This window comes from Arachis hypogaea, chromosome 6, assembly GCF_003086295.3.
Source record: "Arachis hypogaea cultivar Tifrunner chromosome 6, arahy.Tifrunner.gnm2.J5K5, whole genome shotgun sequence".
Lineage (NCBI taxonomy): Eukaryota > Viridiplantae > Streptophyta > Magnoliopsida > Fabales > Fabaceae > Arachis > Arachis hypogaea.
Window position 1 is genome coordinate 78257216 of NC_092041.1, and position 22147 is coordinate 78279362.

The 22147-nt window shown below is 35.2% G+C and overlaps 1 protein-coding gene across 1 annotated transcript; it reads right to left on the reverse strand.

The window, feature by feature from the left end:
- Positions 1 to 16468: 16468 nt before the first annotated feature.
- LOC140173687 (uncharacterized) lies at positions 16469 to 17817 on the reverse strand. The gene is made up of 3 exons (XM_072198201.1): positions 17560 to 17817; positions 17054 to 17449; positions 16469 to 16666 (listed from the first exon to the last, which is right to left on the reverse strand). The coding sequence occupies exons 1-3, from the start codon at positions 17815 to 17817 to the stop codon at positions 16469 to 16471; spliced, it is 852 nt and encodes a 283-aa protein (XP_072054302.1).
- Between the last annotated feature and the right edge of the window lie 4330 nt (positions 17818 to 22147).

Consider the following 22147-nt stretch of genomic DNA (forward strand, 5'->3'; position numbering starts at 1 on the left):
ACATAGGGTCAGCAGAGTATCGAGTCTCCACTGCTTTCTTCTAGGGAAACCCGTATGTCAGATAGTGGAAGTGCAACATTCACATTTTATTCATTAAGCATATATGCAATTATACTCAGCCATAATTCAATAATGGCTCCGCTGTATTCTAGCAGTAACTCGATCATCCGGTTCATAATTCAATCCATATCCAGCCAATTTATTAACGAATACAGCCCTTCGGCTCATGGCACATAAAGCACTTCCACCGCCATCCTCCATATCTCATACGATCATCTTTGATCATCATTGATCATTAATTCTCTCCTTTCTTTACTCACAAGTTACCACATCCCCTAGCTCCTTTCTCATTGCTAGGCATCTCATAAGGATTTATGACAGAAGGGGTAAGATCGGAGGTTTAGAAGTATGAAATTTGGCTTTGAAAACTCAAAATCAATATTGGGGTGAAGACCGGGTCACGCCACGCGTGGAAAGCCAAAAATACAAAGCCGCATATGCATCGCCCATGCACACGCGTGGATGAGAGAAAAGCCAAAACGATGCGTACGCGTCAGCCACGCGTACGCGTGGGTCTGTTTTCTGCCCCACGAACAAAGCCAGCACAAATCTCTCACAACTCTCAGGAATTTGGCTTGGCAATTGGTTCAGCCCATCAACGCGTACGGTCGGGCATGCGCACGCATGGGTAGTGAAAATGACGCGTGCGCGTCGGCCACGCTTACGCGTGGGTGTGCGTTCTACCAAAAAGTTTACTAAGTTAAAAGTTGCAGAATTCACAGTTTCAAACCCCAATCTTCCGACGGGCATAACTTCTCCGTTTCAAATTGTTTTTCACCCGTTCTTCGAATGGAATAAACACGGATCCAATTTCATTTCTAAATAAGTTTGTCACAAATCAGGGATCCGGAGTTCAAGTTATGCTCCGTCAAAATGTGCCCAAAAACTACATTTTCATACCAACCCACAAGGTGCAATTTTCAAAACAGACCAATTTCAACCTTTTTTTAACTCAACAAAAACGTACCAAAAATCAATCTCAAGCCTCCTCAACTCATACATTATCATGTTTATCAAAATCACAAACACCATTCCATCATTTAACCCATCTCACTCAAATAACTCAATTTCAAACACATTTTCATATCATATACTTTTCATTATCCCAATTTTCAACAACACAATTTTCAATCAACCATCATTACATATAATCAATATCATTTTCACCATCAATATGGTTTCATCCACAATTCAACCTCAACTAATCATTATACATATCTCAAAACATGCATAGTTCTCATGCTTCATACCATCATAATACCAATTTTCATTAATCACATACATAACCATACGATTTATTTCAACCATTCAACAACATCAACCATTCAAAACCTATCTTAGGGCCTCTAGCCTAAATTTTCACACCACATTACATTTTAGATACAGGAAACCAAGACTATATCTTAGCCGATTTTCTCCGCTCAACTATAGCACTTCCAAATCACTTTTCTACAAGCTCTCAAGGCTTCAACACCTCCAAGAATAGATTTTTAATACACCAAAGCCCTTTTCCAAGCATTCCAAAATCTCAATCAAGCTTCAATATTCACATACACACTACCTAAGCCACAATTATCACATCCAAACACAACAACTCAATACCTAACATTATAAACCAACAAATTCCACTAGGGTTGAGAATCTTACCACACTCAAGGATCAAGGAGACAAGATTAATCTTCTCCTTCAAGCTAGTTGGACCATATAGCATCAAAGTACCCAAAATTTCAACATTTTTTATCCAAAAATTCGAAATTAAGGTATGAAGAACTGAGATAAAATCGTGGCTTACCTCAAGAATAAAGTAGTGGGTTTTGTAGAGCTCTTCGCGGTAAACGCGTGGCCGCAAATGGTGCAACAATCGGAGCTACTGATTAAAAGGTATGGTGGTTTGAAGATCAAACAAGGGTAGAACCTTGGAGGAGTGTTCTTCCCCTCCCTTACTGCATTTCAGCGTGTTCTTAGGTTTAGTGAGGAGATAGAGTGTTAAAATGAGGGTTTTAGGTTTAGTTTAGTTGGGTCAAGGGCCCAATATGGGTCTGGTTGGTCCGGTTTGGCCCGTTCGGTCTAATGTTGGGCCGATTTCTATAAAATTTGTATCGAAATTCTCGTTTCAATCTCCTCTATCATATTAAGCCATAAAAATCACATTTTTAACTTTCTAGAATAAATTCTCATTTATAGATTAATTAGTTATTAATTAACCGAGCTTTACATAAACTTATATAAATAGATGTATTAGCAGAAAATGTTATAAAAATAATTTTTTATTATAATTTTATTTTATAACATAACTGGTGTTTTTGAAGGTGTTGTGCAAGTAAGGTTTTGAAAATTAAATTGGTGATGAAACTAGTAGAAATAGAGGTGTCAAGGTTTAAAAATTTAGTCAATATTAAACTCGATCGAAGCATATATAATAAATAACAAATTTGTGTATGAAAAGGACAATTTTATTTTTTAAAACTAGTTATATTTTTAAATAATGCGTGTTACATTTACTTTTTCTAACATGTCTGATAAAGAAATGTAATAAAATTAAAAATTAAACCAAGAAAATACTGTGTGACACGCTGAAAGCACATTTTCTGTTTAGATTTTTTTAAGTAAATTAAAGGATATATATTGCTATTGGATTTGTATGTTATATAAGTAAAAAAATAATTATTTTTAAAAAAAGAAAATAAAAAAGCATTATTGATCTAGATATAACTGTTTTTTAGACATTGCATCCAGTTTGTCCACCGATTAGGTGAACTGCTCATCAACCATGCAGCTTGCTCAGTGATTAAGTGAATTGTGTGTTTGCACTTAAGTTTGATATAATTTAATATGATTTGAATTATATTAATATATTTTAATATTTTTTAATTTTATTCAAATAATATAAAGTTTTAAAATTTTTAATTTGATAGAAATACACATACTCAATTATTGTTAGCATGATTAATTATACACTACAAGAAATTATTTGAATAGCGATCGATTTAACGACCGCTAAAACTTTGGTCGTTAATTTGAAAATAGCAACCAATTTCGGTCGCTAACTGTTAGCAACCGAAATTAGCGACCGATTTTCAACCAATGCTACCAAACTAGTATCAAACAATATTGATCGCTAAATTGGCTGCTAATAAAATCGGTCCCTAAATGGAGATCACTTTTTTAGTCGCTAAATTGGTCACTGAAAAAATCGGTCGTTAAATAGCGACCAACTTCTCGGTTACTAAATCGGTTGCTAATAAAATCGGTTGCTAATAAAATCGGTCGCTAAATCGGTCACTGTTACTGATTTTCTAATTATACAATTTTACTAATTATTCACAATATCTATATCAAAATATAGAAATTAAAAGAGACAAAATTCATAAATATTTACAATATCTATATCGAAATATAAAAATTAAAAGAGACGAAATTCATAAATATATCAAATTTTATTATCCACAATCCAAATGTACATTGATGGCTTACAATCCTAATAAATATGGTACATTATTTCAATGCTTCAAGAAGCTCACACCAAGTCCAGAACCAAATTCCTTAAAAAATTTCTCAACATGAGGCTTCAAGCACTACAGCATTACAAAAAAAAAGTCTATAGTCACGGTGAAAAACCGTAACCATAGCTAGTGAAAAGGATAACTATAGGTCTATAGTCACGATTTTTGACCTATGGTAACGGTTTTTTCGCCGTGGCCTATTCTCTCGTGGCCATAGACTTATGGTCACGGTTTTTTTTATTTATGGTCACGGTTTCTATGATCACGGTTGTAATGTTTAAATTCTGGCACTTTAGGCCACGTTTTTTTACCATGACCATAGGTTAATCTATGGTCACGCGATAAAACCGTGACCATAGCCTTATCTATGGTCACGATTTTCACCGTGACCAAAGCCTATGGTCACCCCTTCCCAAAACCGTGACCATAGCCTTATTTATAGTCACGATTTTGGCCGTGACCATAGTCCCTATGGTCACCCCACCAAAAATTGTGACCATAGCCTTAGCTATGGTCATAGTTTTGGCCGTGACTATAGCCCCTATGGTCACCCCTCATTAAACCGTGATCATAGCCTTATCTATGGTCACGATTTTGGCCGTGACCATAGCCTCTATGGTCACTCCTTCCCAAAACCGTGACCATAGCCTCTATGGTCACCCCACCAAAAATCGTGACCATAGCCCCTATGGTCACCCTCCTTAAACCGTGACCATAGCCTTATCTATGGTCACGGTTTTTCGCCATGACTATAGCTTCTATGATCACCCTGCCTTAATTATGACCATAGCCTTATCTATGGTCATGGTTTTTACTGTGGCCATAGCTTATCAATGGTCACCCTTCCTTAAAATCGTGACCATAACCTTATCTATGATCACGGTTTTCACAGTGGCCATAGCTTATTTATGGTCACCTTATTTTTAAATGGTTACCATAGCCTGTTTTATGTTATGAGATTTAATTTTTTTTTAAGCATAATCACATTCCAAAATGATGATATTCACAAAATAAATCTAAGAATGAGAAATTTGATAAATCCAAATCATAAAAGTTTCATTAAAAACTAGATATCCATTACAACACTAATCAAAATAGGGTGTAATTTATCCATTATATATAATATCGGATAAAGTCTCTTATCAAAAAGTAAAGAACACATCAAAATAATACATTTAGATAACCAAACTTATTATAAGACCCATCCCATCTTATATTTGTATAGAACATATTTTCTTCACATCATGTTCTCCTACTAGCAAAAGAAATAAACAAATTAGAACAGAGCAAAAATGTTTTTGATGATGCAGTACAGTTGGCCACAACAACTAGTCAATTCTTTTTGTCTTTACCGGTCTAAAAAAATTATCCTGTATATAAAACAAAACAAAAAATTTAAGAGAAGGTAAGAAACATTCAAGAGTAAGTAAACAAAATAATCAATTAACAAATATTAATCCTAAATTAATATAAAATACAAAATAATTTCTATTTTAAACTTCCTGAAAATAATTAATCTTAAAATGAGACATAATCAAGCATGTTCTGAAAAATATTTGCAATTTAGCAATTGAAGATTTTACATATCAATAATTAAAAAATATCTTAAAAAACAGAGTTATTTGAAAAATAAAAAATAGATACAAAAACATTTAAAATTTTTACATACTAATCACATAAATAAAGTTGATGCTTGACCTCTGAAAAATAAATAAAATTAAAATTTCTAATCTATCATTAAGACCAAAAAATAGTGATATCATATCATCTACATGACATTTATAAAGTGATGTGTTTTGATTGAGTGAAATCAAAATGATTTAGTAGTCCTCATATATATTTCTTTGGTAAAATTGGAATGAGAAATTTTATGCAAAAATTTACTCTCACTGCTTAAATTCATCACTATTACAACTCATTATATGTACCCTTTTGTTTAGTGTAAAACCTTGCTATTACCAATTTCAGAAGAAACAAGAAATGCTAATCCCTAAGTTAGTTCAAAAAACCCTAAATTCACGGACTAGTTGGCTGTTCATCCTCACACACATGAAATCATCAAGTAAATAGAAGAATATAGAATCTTTCACAATATTAATAAAGATGCAAAACTAGCAAAACTGAATGTCTCTGCACACATCAAATGGGAAAAATACATAGAAAAATAAAACACTTATATTTCCCAAAAATCATTATCTAAAAACATGTCAATTCATGCACACATGGATATGAAGAAGAATTAGCAATTTCAATAAAATAGATTAAACAGAAATCTCAGAGTGTCAAATTATCAAACAGATTACATGCCCCTTGGTTTGCATTTAATTACAAGATTTTTTGAATTTAGAATTATTCTTGTGTTAATTTATAATATTAAATTTCAATAAAATTTCATAACAATAAAAACATAACTAGATAAATAAATACCAACCTAGTTAAGCAATTTGGCTACCGTGTCTATCAAAAAGTTCTCGCAGTTACAGCGGCTGCCATAACCTTCAAAAGCCACTAGAAATCTAAAAAAAATTAAAATTTGGTTAGAGGCCAAAACTCAAAATTCGGTTAAAGGCCACCAACATATACTAATAGCTTGAATAGTCATAAGCTCTTATTACATGGTTTTTGGTACATATTCTATTCATAATCATAATGTCTACAAAAGTTTAATATTTCAAGATTCAATCTTCAATTAGGGGTGGAAACAGGCCAGACCAGGTCAGGCTTTGCTCTTAACAGGCATGGCCTGTTATACAGTTGATTGGTCTGAGCCTGGCCTGCAGCTTGTTATAGGCTCTTTATAAAGTACTAGGCCTGGCCTGTTATTCAGCCTGGCTTGGCCTGAAGCCTGTTAAAAGGTCTAATAATTTTTTTTACAAAAATAAAAATATTATTTAAAAAAATTATTTTTTAATAAAAATAGTTATATGTAATATGTCATATATTTAATATTTATAAAAAGTTTTAAACTTTTAACATATTTAAAATATACAAAAATATTTATAATAAAATATAATAAATTTAAAATATCTCATAATTTTATTAATAATAAATAATTATTTATATATTTAATTATATTTTAACAGGTCCAGGCAGGCCTGACAGGCCTATAAAGCTAATTAGTGAGTCTGGGCCTGGCCTATTAATATATTAAGGCTTTTAAAAGAGCTTGGGCCTGTACCTATTTTATAACAGGCCAGGCCAGGCTATAGGCCCCTGGCAGGCCGCCTGACCTTTTTCCACCCCTACCTTCAATTCCTCTCAAAATCAATTTCAAACAAACACCAATCAAGCTCATCACCATTATAATATATCTAATAACTAGATCAACAGCAATCAACCAATAACATCAAGATTCAGCACTCTCAGCAATCATTTATCAACAATTCATAATTCACACATAACCAATCAATCTCATAAAATTAACAAGCTCAATCATATTCAACAACCATATAGTCAATCAATTATTCACAACAATTAAACTCATTTGCTATTACTCAATAAACTTTGTGGGCATTCTCAAATTAAAATCGTTTAAATTAAGCCCTCTTCCTTGATGAAGCAATCGCATAATTTAACGCAAAACGCCCCTTTATCCCCAATCGTGGCAGTAGCAGCGACAATTCCAATGTAACCGAGACAGACACAGCGGCACTAACTATGATCATGCTCGCAGCAACAATTTCGACATTTTCGGAAGAACACAGTAATACTAAAACAAAGATATTGGCTACGGTAATTAAAATAAGAATATAACAGAGAAACAATTCTAAACAGAACAAGAGTTAAAGCATTACAGGATTTTTAAACGGAAGAATCAATGTCAGAATGAAAAGGATGGCGCAACAACTTGTCTTCTCTGGTGACAAGCTTCAACTGTGATAATTCCAGCAAACCCAGCAGAGTCAAGAACATCAGAAGCAAGCGCACGATTGTTACAGAGCAAATAAGGTTCAGAGGTGGTGATTATGGTAGCTAGGCACGATTAACTCATCATGAATTCCGGCGGCGACCAAGAATTCCAACGGCGGCAGAGGAACGACTCCTCCTCTGTTGTGTCACTTCCTCACACGCGTTGCTTCCTTCCTTTCTGCGGTAGCATCAACGGCGACCTCTTATCCCTGTTTGGTTCCTTCCAACCATGGTGGCGGCTTCCATCAACGACAGCGGCGGCAACGCGCAGCGACGGCGGCAATGAAGACGAGCTCCTCTTCCTTGCGTCGCGCCTGTCTCTCTCAACGCCTATGCAAAACAAATCTCTCTCTCCTCTGGCGCCTCAATGACAACGGTAACGGTGGCAAGGACCCAGCCGCATCGTCCCCTCCTCTCTTCCCCTTTTCTCCCTCGATCTCTCCCTTCTCCGTTCTCTGTTTTCCCTTTCTCCCTCACTTACTGAGTGTTGTGTGCGTGTGTTTAGGGATTTTGGGTAGTAAATTGGGAAATTTGAGATATTAGGGTTTTTATTAGAAATTTTTAGGTCTAGAGTAAAATATACACGAATAATATAGCAATTTTACAAAATATTTAAGATAAAATAATAATTTAAAATTTAAATATAATACTGTGAAGATTATATTCGGAACACATAAAATTTCATTTATCAAGATATCATTGAGTTCAAATAATTATTTTTAATTTAAATTATAAAGTAAACATACTAATCACATTTTATAAAATACGGTTAAACTCGAAATATCAATTACTTAAATTAAATTATATAACCTTTCATTATTTTTCCATCATATCTTTAATTTCAATTTATATAAAATAACTAATTAAAATAAAATTGTAAATAAATATTAATTGACTTAAATCTAAAGTATTTACAAAAATTCATTTAATTATTCCTAATAAATTAACCTCTAAGAACTCAATTTAATAAAATAAACCATAATTTATTCATAATAGAAATTTCTTAAAATTAATTATATAACACTTCTATTATTAAGTTATTAAATCATTTTTATATTAGTTTTAAATCTTTTTTTAATTTAAAATTAATAGTATTCAACTTAATTTTTTATTTATAAAATTAAATTTAAAATTTTAATATTTAAAATAAATCATATAAAATTATTATTAGTTTTTAATTATTAAAATTTTTAAATTTTAAAAAGATAAAATATTTAAAATTATTAAAAATACATAAAAATCTTAATTAATTTAAACTCAAATGATTAAAACTGTGACCATAGACTCCTTTAGGTCACTCTCAAAACCGTGATTATAGACCTCTTTAGGTCACCTCCCAAAATCGTGATCATAGACCATTTTAGGTCACCCTTCTGAAAAATCGTGACTATAGACACTTTTTGATCACTATAAAAAATCATGACCATAGACCCTTTTAGGTCACCTCCTAAAATCGTGACCACAGACCCCTTTAGGTCACTCCAAAAACCGTGACCATAGATCCCTTTAGGTAACCCTCAAAATTGTGACCATAGACCCTTTTTTGTCATTGTAAAAAATCGTGACCATAGACACCTTTAGCTCACCCCCAAAACTGTGACCATAGACCCTTTTAGGACACCCCCAAAACTGTGACCATAGACCCCTTTAGGTCACCCCCCAAAACCGTGACCATAGACCCTTTTAGGTCACCCTTTTTGAAAAACCGTGACCATAACCCCTTTTTGGTCACTGTAAAAAACTGTGACCATAGACCCCTTAGGTCACCTCCAAAACCGTGAACATAGATCCTTTTAGGCCACCCCACAAAACCGCGACCATAGATCCCTTTAGGCCACCCCCCAAAACTGTGACCATAGACCCTTTTAGGTCACCCTTTTTTGAAAAACCGTGACCATAGACCCCTTTAGGTCACCCCTCAAAATCGTGACCATAGACCCTTTTAGGCCACCATTTTTTAAAAAAAATGTGACTATAGGTACTCTATGGTTACCCTTCCAAAAAAATCATGACCATAATTTTTTTTGTCACTCTAAAAAACCGTGTCCATAGAGGGTCTATGATCACGATTTTTTATCGAAACCCAAAAAACCGTGACCATAGACCCAAAACGTTGTAGTGAAGCTTGGTGTTTTCATATATTCAATCTCCAAGAAATCAGCAGCAGAACATTGAAGTGCTACATTTGTTGGAGATAATAGCTTCATGCTCATGGTACTGCTCAGGGACGGATACAAGGGGGGAGTGGAGGCCTTGGCCCAGCTTTTAAAAAAAATTAATAGTAATAAGTTATTATATATAATTTAATTTTTTAAAAAAATATATAGTATTTAGTCTAATATAAATAAAAATTCAGTCTAATTTAAATATTAATGACTTCTAATATCTAAAAAATAGGTAATAATATCAAAAAAATTAAAAAAATATTATTATTATTATTAATATTTTTTAATTAAATAAAAATATTTAAATCTCATAAAGTGAATTTTTTTCTTGTGAGTATCTTTTTTTATTAATTTGATATTAATTTTCTCTGTTTCAACTGCTACAACTAAGAGATCTTTTTCAACTATGAATATTGTGAAAATAACTTAGAAACAAAATAAAAAATAAATTTTTGCTAATTGTCTTTTAATTATATTGAAAAGAAAATTGCTAAAAAATTTGACACAAATTCTATTATTGATAAATTTTATGATACGAAAAATCGACCACTTCGTTAGTAAAAGGTACACATATTTTTTTGTATTTTAAAATATATTCTCTATCGGTATATTTTTGTAAGACATCTTATATTATATAATCTTTTAAATAATTTTTAATATTATATGTGTGATTGGCCCCCCATGATAATATTTCTGGATCCGTGACAGTAGTACTGCTAGTGCTCTAACAATATCAGAGCCGCGCCACAAGCTTAAAACCATGTGAACCTCCCAAGAAGTCATTGAATATAACTTTGAATCTCACTTTTTCTCCAATCAGATTGCCAAATAAGTTGCTAAATTTACAGCACAAAATTGTAAGAATGTTCTGCAGTAATTTATGAAGAAAGTAAAGATACTCTGAGTGTGAAAGCAACAAATAACTATTAATTAAAGTAACACATTACATTAAAGAAGAGAATAAGATACTTCTTACATACATCAACATGATTAGAGGGTTAGTGTTGCAAGTGTGAGGAGTGTTGAAGTTAGTTTCACATCAAAGAAAGCAAGGAAGAGTGATGAGTTTATAAGATGAGAGACACATTAACTTGATGCCTTAAGGTTTTGAGTTGGATGTGGTGTCTTCTCATCTTATGTTCTCTCACTTGATTCCTCCCCGAAATCTCTCCGGTTGTCAAGAGCTCTCCACGTTCGGCCCAACAAGTGGTATCAGAGCCGATGGTTTAATCGGTCTGGTTTAAGGAGTATTCAAGGTGAAGTATCGGCAAAGGTGATCCGGGTGGCGTGTCCCGCAGTGTTTTGCGGCGGTGTGATGGACGAATACTCATGGTGGTGGAGGAGCTAGAGGGGAGTTGATGCTTGATGTGGAGGCTCACACTTGAGGGGGAGATTGTTAGTGTTGCAAGTATGAGGAGTGTTGAAGTTAGTCCCACATTAAAGAAAGCAAAGAAGAATGATAAGTTTATAAGATGAGAGACCCATTAACTTGATGCCTTAAGATTTTGAGTTGGATGTGATGTCTTCTCATTTTATGTTCTCTCACTTGATTCCTCTACGAAGTCTCCCCGGTTGTCGAGAGCTCTCCACGTTCGGCCCAACATAGAGAACACTATCTTCTAAATAGCCCCAAGATATCTTGAATTCTTGGTAATTATACAGTTGATACCCCTATATTTCCTATCTAGATATCTCTTTCTCGTATCTTCATTTCAATTTATTTTCCTTATAATGCAAGCTGACGATTACAAGAATGATGATAAGTTTTGGGTGAAAATAATTCATAATTGGTACGAAATTCTCTTTTAGCAAATGGCCTTGAGTATGATCCTTCTTTCATTACTCTTGTAAATAAAAGTTAATTCCAACACAGTGAAAAATAGACATGTATTTTTCAAGCATCAAGCCTCTAATGGGATGCATAGCATGTGAAGACATCTTGCCTCTCCTATCAGCTTCTTCACGATGTTACCCTTATTTTGAGGATCATGTAAATGGCTTCTGAGTAAACCCTTTTGAGCATATTCATAAATCAAGAAAATTTCGTCATCATGACTAGCTGCATAACCGATAAATTCTACCTTAAACGAAGTAACAAAAAAATGGGGCTCAACCTTGACATGCCAAGCATTTAGTTCCAAAATCAAAGCATATGTTCTGTTTTAAAAAAAATTAACTGTTTAAAATTGTTAATTTATATTAAAAAATAAGCATATTCATATTATTTTAAAAAAATATATTCGTATTATTTTTAAATTAAAAATTTTAAATTAAAAAAATTAAATAAATATACTAGTATTAATTTTAAAAATGAAATTTTAAATTAAAGGATTTAAATAAACGAAGTAGCAATAATGCTACTTCATTATTGTTTTTTAATTATCATTATTTTTATGAAATGGAGCATAAAAAATGTCACACCACAAGTGCAATCCAGCCTACGCCAACTATGGTTTACTAAAAATTGACTGTTGCAGACCAAAAAAAGCCAACTAACTAATCATGAAATTATGTGCTAACTGATTCATCTTGGTCAATAATTTTTGTCCCTTTCGCAACTGCCACAGCACCTGCCTAGTTTGATGGAAACTAACATTACACGCGTATCCTTTTCCTGCATCTAGGACATTTTAGCAGGTGAAGAAAAAAGTTTAACTTCCTCAAAGCAGCATAACCCTTATGTGGAATGGTAATATGAATATTGATATTTACTATGGGTATACTAAGTATAAGGTAAGTTACTTAAATAAAATAATTAAAAATTAAATTTATCATATTATAATTTTTTTAAAATTTCATACTTGTTTACAATTTTTTTATAATTATATAAAATAGTAGCGAATTTATAACTGAACGTAATTTGCTACTGTTAGTTGTGATTTACGTTAAAATAGAGTTGGGCAGAAATTATAGTAGGCTGTAGTAGTTTTTGAAGAAGGTGCAATATACATAAATTGCTGCTGGCTATAGCGGTTTATGTACAAATATGGATAGGTAAATTCGTGGTATATTGTAACGGTTTATACATAGATAACTTCCCTGTATATACATGTATTAACATTTGACTGCAGAAATAATAATATGATTATTTATCAAATAAAAAAATATCATTAAACTAAGAATCGAAAGTGGTGTTGGTAGCAACAATAAGTTTAATCTTACATACTCTTTAATAAATAAAAATTTTAATATTTTTACTTTAGTTTCCCTAATTTGATATATTTAAAGTTTATATTAGTGATACAAAGGACAATAGATGAGAATGCACTTTCTTGCATGATAACCCCGTCTTCTCTCATAGGAGAAATGTGTGGACAAAGCTTACAGTAGGGAATGTTTGCTCAACTTAACCTCAATTTTTCATAAGTAATTTCTGTAACACCCTAATTACCCTAAACCTTATCTCATGCTGTAAAGCAAAGGATAACTAAAGGTCACGATAATTCTAAGGTTTATACAATAATATATAGAAAGAAATAGTAATTCTAGAAGCTCAATGAAGAAATAAGCTCAAAAATAGAGTTTCAAAAGCACAAACGTTCACACGAAGCTAAAATAATAAAGGTAGAAGGTATAGATACAAGACAATAAAAGCATATGTAGATATAAGAGTATAATAATCATAAGATAATGGCCTTAGCCTGTGGAGTTTAAGCCGACTAGTTATAAACTGACATACAGAGTTTTGAAAGTTAAAACAGTATACAACATATCTCTCTCAAAGTGAGGCTCTAAGGAAAATATAAAAACAAAAGTGAGAGTACTAAACAAAATATCCAAAAGACTCCAAAATGGGATAAGGATCCTCCGCTCTGTCACCATCACGTAACTCACCAAGGTAGGTTACGACTTGCATCTGAAAAACAACAACAGAATATTGTATGAGAACTGGAGATTCTCAGTATGGTAACAGTGCCCAGTAATGTAAGATATAAGACTCCGGGATACCAGAGGCAATCCTAGAACTTCATATCATTCACAATATTCAAGCTTAAAACATAATTAAATTCATGACCACCACTTAAAACTATAATGAATGGGGTAATCTATCTTAAGGAATTCTAAACTAACAATCACACCACTGTCCCACAGCCTTCATCAGCCTAGCCTCCATGCGATCCCATCGCCACCGCCTACTGATCCTCCTCAATCCCAGTAGAAAACACAAGAAATAGCAATGCAAGTAAAGCACAAGTATAATCATGTATATCAAGTAATTCAAGAAGAAAATAAGCATGTTATACAATTAGGCAAACAATGCAAGTCGGCAAAGCAAGCAAACATATAGAATATGCACATGATGAATGCCTGTCCTATTTGGCTGTGATATCATATCATATGTTCAACTGCCAACCCGACACATATCCCCATGGGAATGTCACCTTTTGATCACGAATATAGCTATGGGAACCCCCCACGAATATAGTGTTGGACATACTCTTGTGATCCGAAAGGAAGCGAGCAGGATACTCTGCCACAAACCTCACATCTCAACGTAAGCAGAATAAACCAACCGTCCTTACGCCGCCGCCGTGACCTCGACAAAAGGGATTAACCAACCGTCCTTGCCAGGCGCATAGAGTCTCAACATTCTCAGTATAAAATAATATCTCTGTGGTTTTCAGAAATCATTTTCAATAAAGTCATCATTCCACTCCAAGTCCTAGACTCGTGTTAAAAATCATCAAATCCATAACTCCACAATTCATCATATCAATAGTCATTACAGTACTTCTACTATATCACTCAACTAATTCACCCTCAGTATTGCAGAAATCTAAGGCTCTGTTTTCTAAATTCATGTAAAATTTCACCTATTTAAGTCATTAATTCTTCTCTATTAATCTTAGAGCTTAATCACTAGTTATTACTCTTAAACAGCAATTTAAAAAAGTTTGAAAAGCAAGAAAACCCTTAAAAAGAAAGAAAAATATTATTCAGCAAAACAGGTCCGTGCGTATGCATGCCTAAGTGTGCATACGCACACTTCAGTTTTGGACTATCATGCGTACGCATCCACGAATTGCGTACGCCGGGGTGCTGGGCAGAAACCATCACCCGCGTATCGTGTATTAGGCCGCGTACGCATCCTTGCTTTTGGCCTATCTCACATACGCATACATAGGCCGCGTACGCATGAGGGCCTGGCAGAGACACACCCCTGCGTATGCATGCAATCCCAGATTTGCAAAATTCTGTAAAGTTTTTAGAAATCATTTTTAAACATCAAACTTTAAACGTTCATAACTTCCTCTACAAGATTCCATTTTTCTCAAACCTTATATCAATTTAAAGATCTTTAAATAAACTTTAATTGAAGACAAATTTAAACCAATTTTGAAAATAGAGGCTTAAGTTATCATCCGTCAAAGTTCACCAAAAGCTAGTTTCTACAAAAAATTAGCTAGGTTCTCAAACTTCCAAAATTCACAATCAAGACCAATTATCCTACAACTAAAACAGTTCCAATGTACCTAAATTATGTTCATATAACTTCCAATTCATTCCACAACCTACCAATACGCATTTTCACCATTCTCATCAAAAATTTCTTAATTTCACACCTCCACATTTTTAATAAATCACAACTCAACCTCAATTCACAATTCTCAACATTTATCTATATCAACAAGCATTATAACTCATTTCACTACTCAAAATTGTCATTATTCAACTTCAATCTCAATAATCAACAACAACAAAATCCAATATCACAATTCACTCAAAATCAGCACAAGCATCAATATTCATAATCCATTATCAACAATTCAAACCTATCCTATGGTTCACTAGGCTAAGTGTCCAGAAATATTACATATTACATAGAAAAAATTGAAATCATACCTTATCCAATTTCTAATATATGCAAAACACCAAAATTGGACTCCAACAAGCCTCAACTCACTAACAAGCCACCAATTCAAGAACCAGTGCTCCAACAATCACAATTTCAAGCTAGACATACATAATTTATCACAAATTAATACTTAGGATTTCTAAATATACAATTTCATAAGGGTAAAGAGTTTTCTTACCTTCTCTGATGGTGTTTGGGGCACAAACCACCAATTGCTCAACCTTAGATTCCACCTAATCAATTGAAAACACAATCCACTCAAAACCAAAACCTTAAATTTTGAATTTATTAGAGCAGCATAATAAGGACTAAAATTCGAAATCTTACCTACAAAAGTTGGATAGAACTAACAGACTCGAGTGAGAATTTCACGTAGCCGCAAATGGCACGCGAAGCAGAGTACCGTAGTTCAAGTTATGATCAAATGAAGTTGGATGTGAATAGTGCTTTTGAAAAATCCTTACTCTCTTCCTCACTTGGCAGCTGCTATTGTGTTTGTGTTATGAGGTGGAAAGTGGCTGAATTGGCCATTAATGAGGGTATTTATATGTTGGGCTTGGGCCCAGTCCAACTGGTTAGCGTTTTTGTCCCGTTTATCCCAATTTCAGACCAAATCTTTAAAATTAGTGCCCGATTTTAATTCTAATTGTTTTCTCAAGCTTTTCTACTATTTTTATCATTCTCGCACAGTACCGGACAGATTTAAGCCGGTACTGATGGTTAATTTACCGGTACATATTTTTACGCGATTTTTCACAAAAAATTACATTTTCCAAATTAGAAAAATCTACCTAATCAAAAAATTATATTTAAATTTTCTAATTAACATTCTAAATTTTTGGATCCAATTTTGGGCAATTAATTTAATTTAATTAAGCAGCTAATTAATCGCAGTTCTTACATTCTCCCCACTAAATAAGAAAATTTGTCCCCAAAATTTAGTGATAATCTGAGAATAGCTCGAGATAAATCTTCTACATGTCGGACTCCAATTTCCAAGTATGTTCTTCCACTCCCGCTCTTCTCCAAGCCACTTTAACCAACAAAACTTCCTTTCCATGCAACATCTTCACACTAGTGTCGTCAATTCGCATCGGTGTTACTGGAAAAGTCATGTTCTCCTTTAACTCAGCCGACTCAGGCTCTAACACATGATCCGCATCCGACGTATACTTACGGAGTTATGACACGTATAATATGTCATGTAAGTTAGACAAACACGGAGGCAAAGCTACTTGATATGCCACTGGCCCGATTCGCCTTAAAATCTCAAACGGTCCTATATAGCTCGGATTCAACTTCTTTGTCTTAATCGCTCTTCCAATCCCCGTTGTAGGAGTAACTCTTAGAAATACGTGCTCACCCACTTCAAATTCCAACGGTTTTTTCTCTGATCCACATAACTCTTCTGTCGACTTTGTGCAGTCAAGATTCTGGCCCTAATCTATTTGATATTCTCAGTAGTCTCTGCTACCTAATCCAACCCTAACACACTTGTTTCACCGGCTTCATACCAACACAGTGGAGACTGGCACTTCCGTCCATTCAAAGCGTCATACAGAGCCATCCCAAAGCTCGCATGAAAGATGTTGTTGTACACAAATTCCACCAATGGCGTGTAATGGTCCCAACTTCTCAGTTGATCCAAGACACACACCCTTAGTATATCTTTCAATGTTTGAATAGTCCTTTCCGACTGCCCATCCATCTATGGATGATACGCAGTGTTGAGACATAGTCTCATACCGAAAGCTCTTTGGAATACTCCCCAAAACTTTGATGTGAATCGGGGACCATGGTCCAACATTATGCTCGATGGTATTCCGTACAACCTTACAATCTCTTTGATGTACAACCTCGCCAATTCCTCCAAAGAGTAGTTCACTAGAATAGGCAGGAAGTGAGCGGACTTGGTTAAGCAATCCACGATCACCTAAACTGCATCGAATCCCAACCTAGTCCTGGGCAAACCAGTCACAAAATCCATTGTAATTCTTTCCCACTTCCACTGAGAAATCTCAAGTGGCTGTAACATTTCTGACGGTCTCTGGTGCTCTATCTTCACCTTCTGACACGTCAGACACTTTGACACAAATGTAGCTACATCACCCTTCATTCCAAGCCACCAGAACATCTTCTTCAGATCATGATACATCTTCATACTACCTAGATGAATGGAGAATCTGCTCCTATGAGCTTCCAACAACAACTCTTGTCTCAAACTTTCAACATCCAGCACACATATCCTTCCCTTATACCTCCATATCCCTTCACCATCCTTAGTGAACTCTCCATGCCTCTCCTTACCAATGGGTTGAAACATCTTCCGAAGTTCTTGTTCATCTTGTTGAGCCCTCTAAATTTCTGACTTAAAAGTACTTGAAATGCACAATTAGTTCAAATGAGCTTGTCTGTCAACTTCACCAATATCCAACTTGAGTTCTGCAAACTTATCCACTAACTCCTCCTCTTTGATCCTCATCCAAGCTATCATCAACAACTTTCGACTCAATGTATCCGCCACAATATTTGCTTTTTCGGGGGAATAACTCAGTTCAAAATCATAATCCTTCAGTAGCTCCATGCACCTCCTCTGATGCATATTGAGCTCTTTCTGATCAAAGATGTACTTAAGACTCTTATGATCAGAAAAGACCTTAAACCTCACTCCGTACAAGTAGTGCCTCCAAATCTTCAATGCAAACACAATTGCCAGTATTTCCAAGTCATGAGTTGGGTAATTTACCTCATGTGGTCTCAGCTGACGCGATGCATAAGCCACTACATTCCGGTGTTGCATTAACACGTAACCCAAACCCTTCAACGAAGCATCACAGTACACTTCAAATGGCTCATGCAGTTCCGGAAAAATTAAAACAGGCGCTGAAGTTAATTTCTCCTTTAAGGCTTGAAAGCTCTCCTTACACTCTACTATCCACACAAATGGTATCTCTTTCCTTGTTAACTTAGTCATCAGTAGTGCGATTTGTGAGAATCTATGAATAAACCTTCTGTAATATCCAGCTAATCCCAAGAAGCTTCTGATCTCAGTCATTGATGTCATTCTCTCCCATTCCATCACCGTCTCCACTTTCGAAAGATCCACTATCATCTCTCTTTTACTCACCACGTGACCTAAGAACTTCACTTCTTCCTTCTAGAATTCACATTTGGACAACTTAGTATACAATTTCTGCTCCTTCAGAACTTGTAGCACAATTCTCAGATGCTCTTCGTGCTCCTTTGCCGTTTTAGACTAAACCAGAATGTCAAATATGAACACCACCACAAACTTATCCAAAAAGGGACAAAATACTTTCTTCATGTAATCTATGAACACAACAAGTGCATTCATCAACCGGAAGGACATCACTACAAACTCGTAGTGTCCATAGCGCATCCTAAACGCAGTTTTCGAAATGTCATCCTCCTTTACCCTTATATGATGGTAACCAGATCTTAAATCAATCTTTGAAAACACCTCAGCTCCTTGCAACTAATCTATTAAGTCATCTATCCTCGGTAACGGATACTTGTTTTTCATAGTCACTTTGTTCAATTGTCGGTAATCTACGTAGAGTTGCATTCCTCCATCTTTCTTCTTTACCAATAAAACTAGCGCTCCCTATGGAGATACACCTAGTCAAATGAACCTCTTGTTCAGAAGCTCTTCTCACTGAGTCTTAAGTTCTGCCAGCTCTGTCGGAGCCATTTAGTACAACGTAATCGACACTGGTTCAGCTCCCGGCACCAATTCAATAGCAAATTCAATCTCTCTTTGAAGAGGGAAATCGGGAATATCTTTCGGGAATACTTTTGGAAATTTCCTAACTACAGGAATTTGATCTAACCTCTGTTCATCACCTAACGCATTTGCAGCCAATAATACATAACCCTGATGCTCTTTCCCACTACAATTCACCAAAACAGAGTTCAAGTAATAACCCTCAGCTATCACTGCTCCTCCTTCTCCTTCCGACATAAACCAAATCGATCACTCAAAGCAATCCAACAAAACCTGATTCTTTGACAACCAATCAAAGCCCAAAATCATCTCCAACTAAAACATTGGCAAATAAATCAAATCATGAACAAAGTCTCTATCCTCAATTTTGATAGATACTTCCCTACAACCTGACCTAGTCATAACCGTTTGATATGGGGTATGCACATGCAAATCAAAAGCTAATTTGGACACTTTCAATCCTAGTTCCTCAACTTTAGCAAAGGCAATAAATGAATACGAAGCTCCAGTATCATACAATGAAACCAATGTTTTATCACCAATTAAACATATACCTCTTATCAACGGATCCGACCTTGCAGCATTCTGGGAGTTCACAGCAAACACTCGACCTTCTTGGTTCAGGCCCGTATTCGGAGTCCTCTTACGAGGACAGTCCTTCACCATGTGTCCAGGCAATCCGCATGTAAAGCATTGACCTATACCCAGATTGCACAAATCATAAGGATGAAAAGGCCCGCAACGGTTACAAATTGAATTTGGAGAAGCCTTACTTTGATTACCTCTCCCTCTCGCCGGGTGTTACTGATCATAGTTGTTCCTCCTAAAGTCCCCTTGACGTTGATGTACATGTCCTCCCCTCTTGAAGTTTTGAGCTCTTGGATGGAAGTACTTTCCACGCCCAGGGTTCTTGTTTCCCCCATGAGTATCTCTTGATGATGCCACTTTCTTCGTACACTCCTCAATAACCCTTGCCTTGTTCACAAACTCAGAAAAGATTTGAATCTCCAAAGGAGTCACAGCCATCATAACGGTATCCCTTAAGCCTCCTTGGTACTTAATGCACTTCTAGCTCTCATAGGACTTTGGGGCACCTTGATATACCCTAGAGAACCTACAAGGCTCCTCAAATTGACTAGTGTAATCGGCCATAGACAATGAGCCCTGCTTCACCTGTATAAACTCCAACTCCCTTGCTTCCCTTACAGATTCAGAAAAGTATTTTTTGTAGAAAGTCATCTGGAACACATCTCAAGGAATGTTGGCATCGCATTATAAAACTGTAGTAATTGGCATTCTCTTTGCCACCAGTGCTGAGCCTCTCCTAAAAGTTGATATGCCGCAAACTCCAAAAATTGGTTGTTTGAAACATGCTGGGCTTGTAACGCACGCTCCATGGCTTGGAACCAATTGTCTGCTTCAGTAGGGTTGGTCAAACCTCTAAAATTTGATGGATGAAACTTGAGAAATGAATCCAAGGTCATTGAAGCACCTCCCAAGTCATTACCGTCTCCTTTTCCATTACCGTTCCCAGCCGGTTGACCCAACCTTTCCATGGCTTGCATAGTCGCAGCAGCGTTAGCTTGCATAGTATTTGCCAAATTTGTCATAGCCGCCAAGAACTCGACATGGTTGTCGGCCGTTTGGTCATTCTCAGTTCCTCCTCATGTACGAGTATGACCTCGTCTGCGAGTAGCCATTAGGGTTCCTGTCTACACGAAACAATCGATATCAAGGTGATCAGTCTCAATATCAAAAGCCTAGTGCTTCATTTATCCCAAAAAGGCACTCACAAAGAAGCATGATATGAAATATCAAGCAGATAACCTAAATAGCATGAAAGAAAAAAGACACAAAGTATGCAATGAAGCACAATTGGTCTATCTCTCAGTTTCACAAGGACGAACGGCTCTGATACCAATAAATGTAACACCCTAATTACCCTAAAGCTTACCTCATGCCATAAAAGAAAGGATAACTAAAGGTCATAATAATTCTAAGGATTATACAATAATATATATAGAAAGAAATAGTAATTCTAGAAGCCCGATGAAGAAATAAACTCAAAAATAGAGTTTTAAAAGTGCAAACGTTCACATGAAGCTAAAAGCATAAAGGTACAACGTATAGATACAAGACAATAAAGCATATGTAGATATAAGAGTATAATAATCATAAGATACTGGCCTCAGCCCGTGGATTTTAGGCCAACCAATTATAGAATGACATACATAGTTTTGAAAGTTAAAACAGTATACAACATATTTCTCTCAAAGTGAGTCTCTAAGACAAATATAAATACAAAAGTAAGAGTACTAAACAAAATATCCAAAGCCTCCAAAATAGGATAAGGATCTTCCGCGTTGTCACTATCATGTAAGTCACCGAGGTGGGTTACGACCAATATTTGAAAAACAATAATAGAATATGGTATGAGAACCGGAGGTTCTTAGTATGGTAACAGTGTCCAGTAATGTAAGATATAAGACTCCGAGACGCCGGATACAATCCTAGAACTTTATGTCATTCATAATATTCAAGCTTAAAACATAATTAAATTCATGACCACCACTTAAAACCATAATGAACGGGGTAATCTATCTTAAGGAATTCTAAACTAACAGTCACACCGCTGTCCCACACTGTTCACCAGCCTAACCTCCATGTGATCCCATCGCCACCGCCTACCGATCCCTCAATCCTAGTAGAAAACACAAGAAATATCAATGCAAGTAAAGCACAAGTATAATAATGTATATCAAGTAATTCAAGAAACAAATAAGCATGTTATACAATTAGGCAAATAATGCAAGTCGGCAAAGCAAGCAAACATATAGAATATGCACATGATGAATGCCTGTCCTATTTGGCTGTGATATCACATCGTCGGTTCAACTTTCAAACCGAC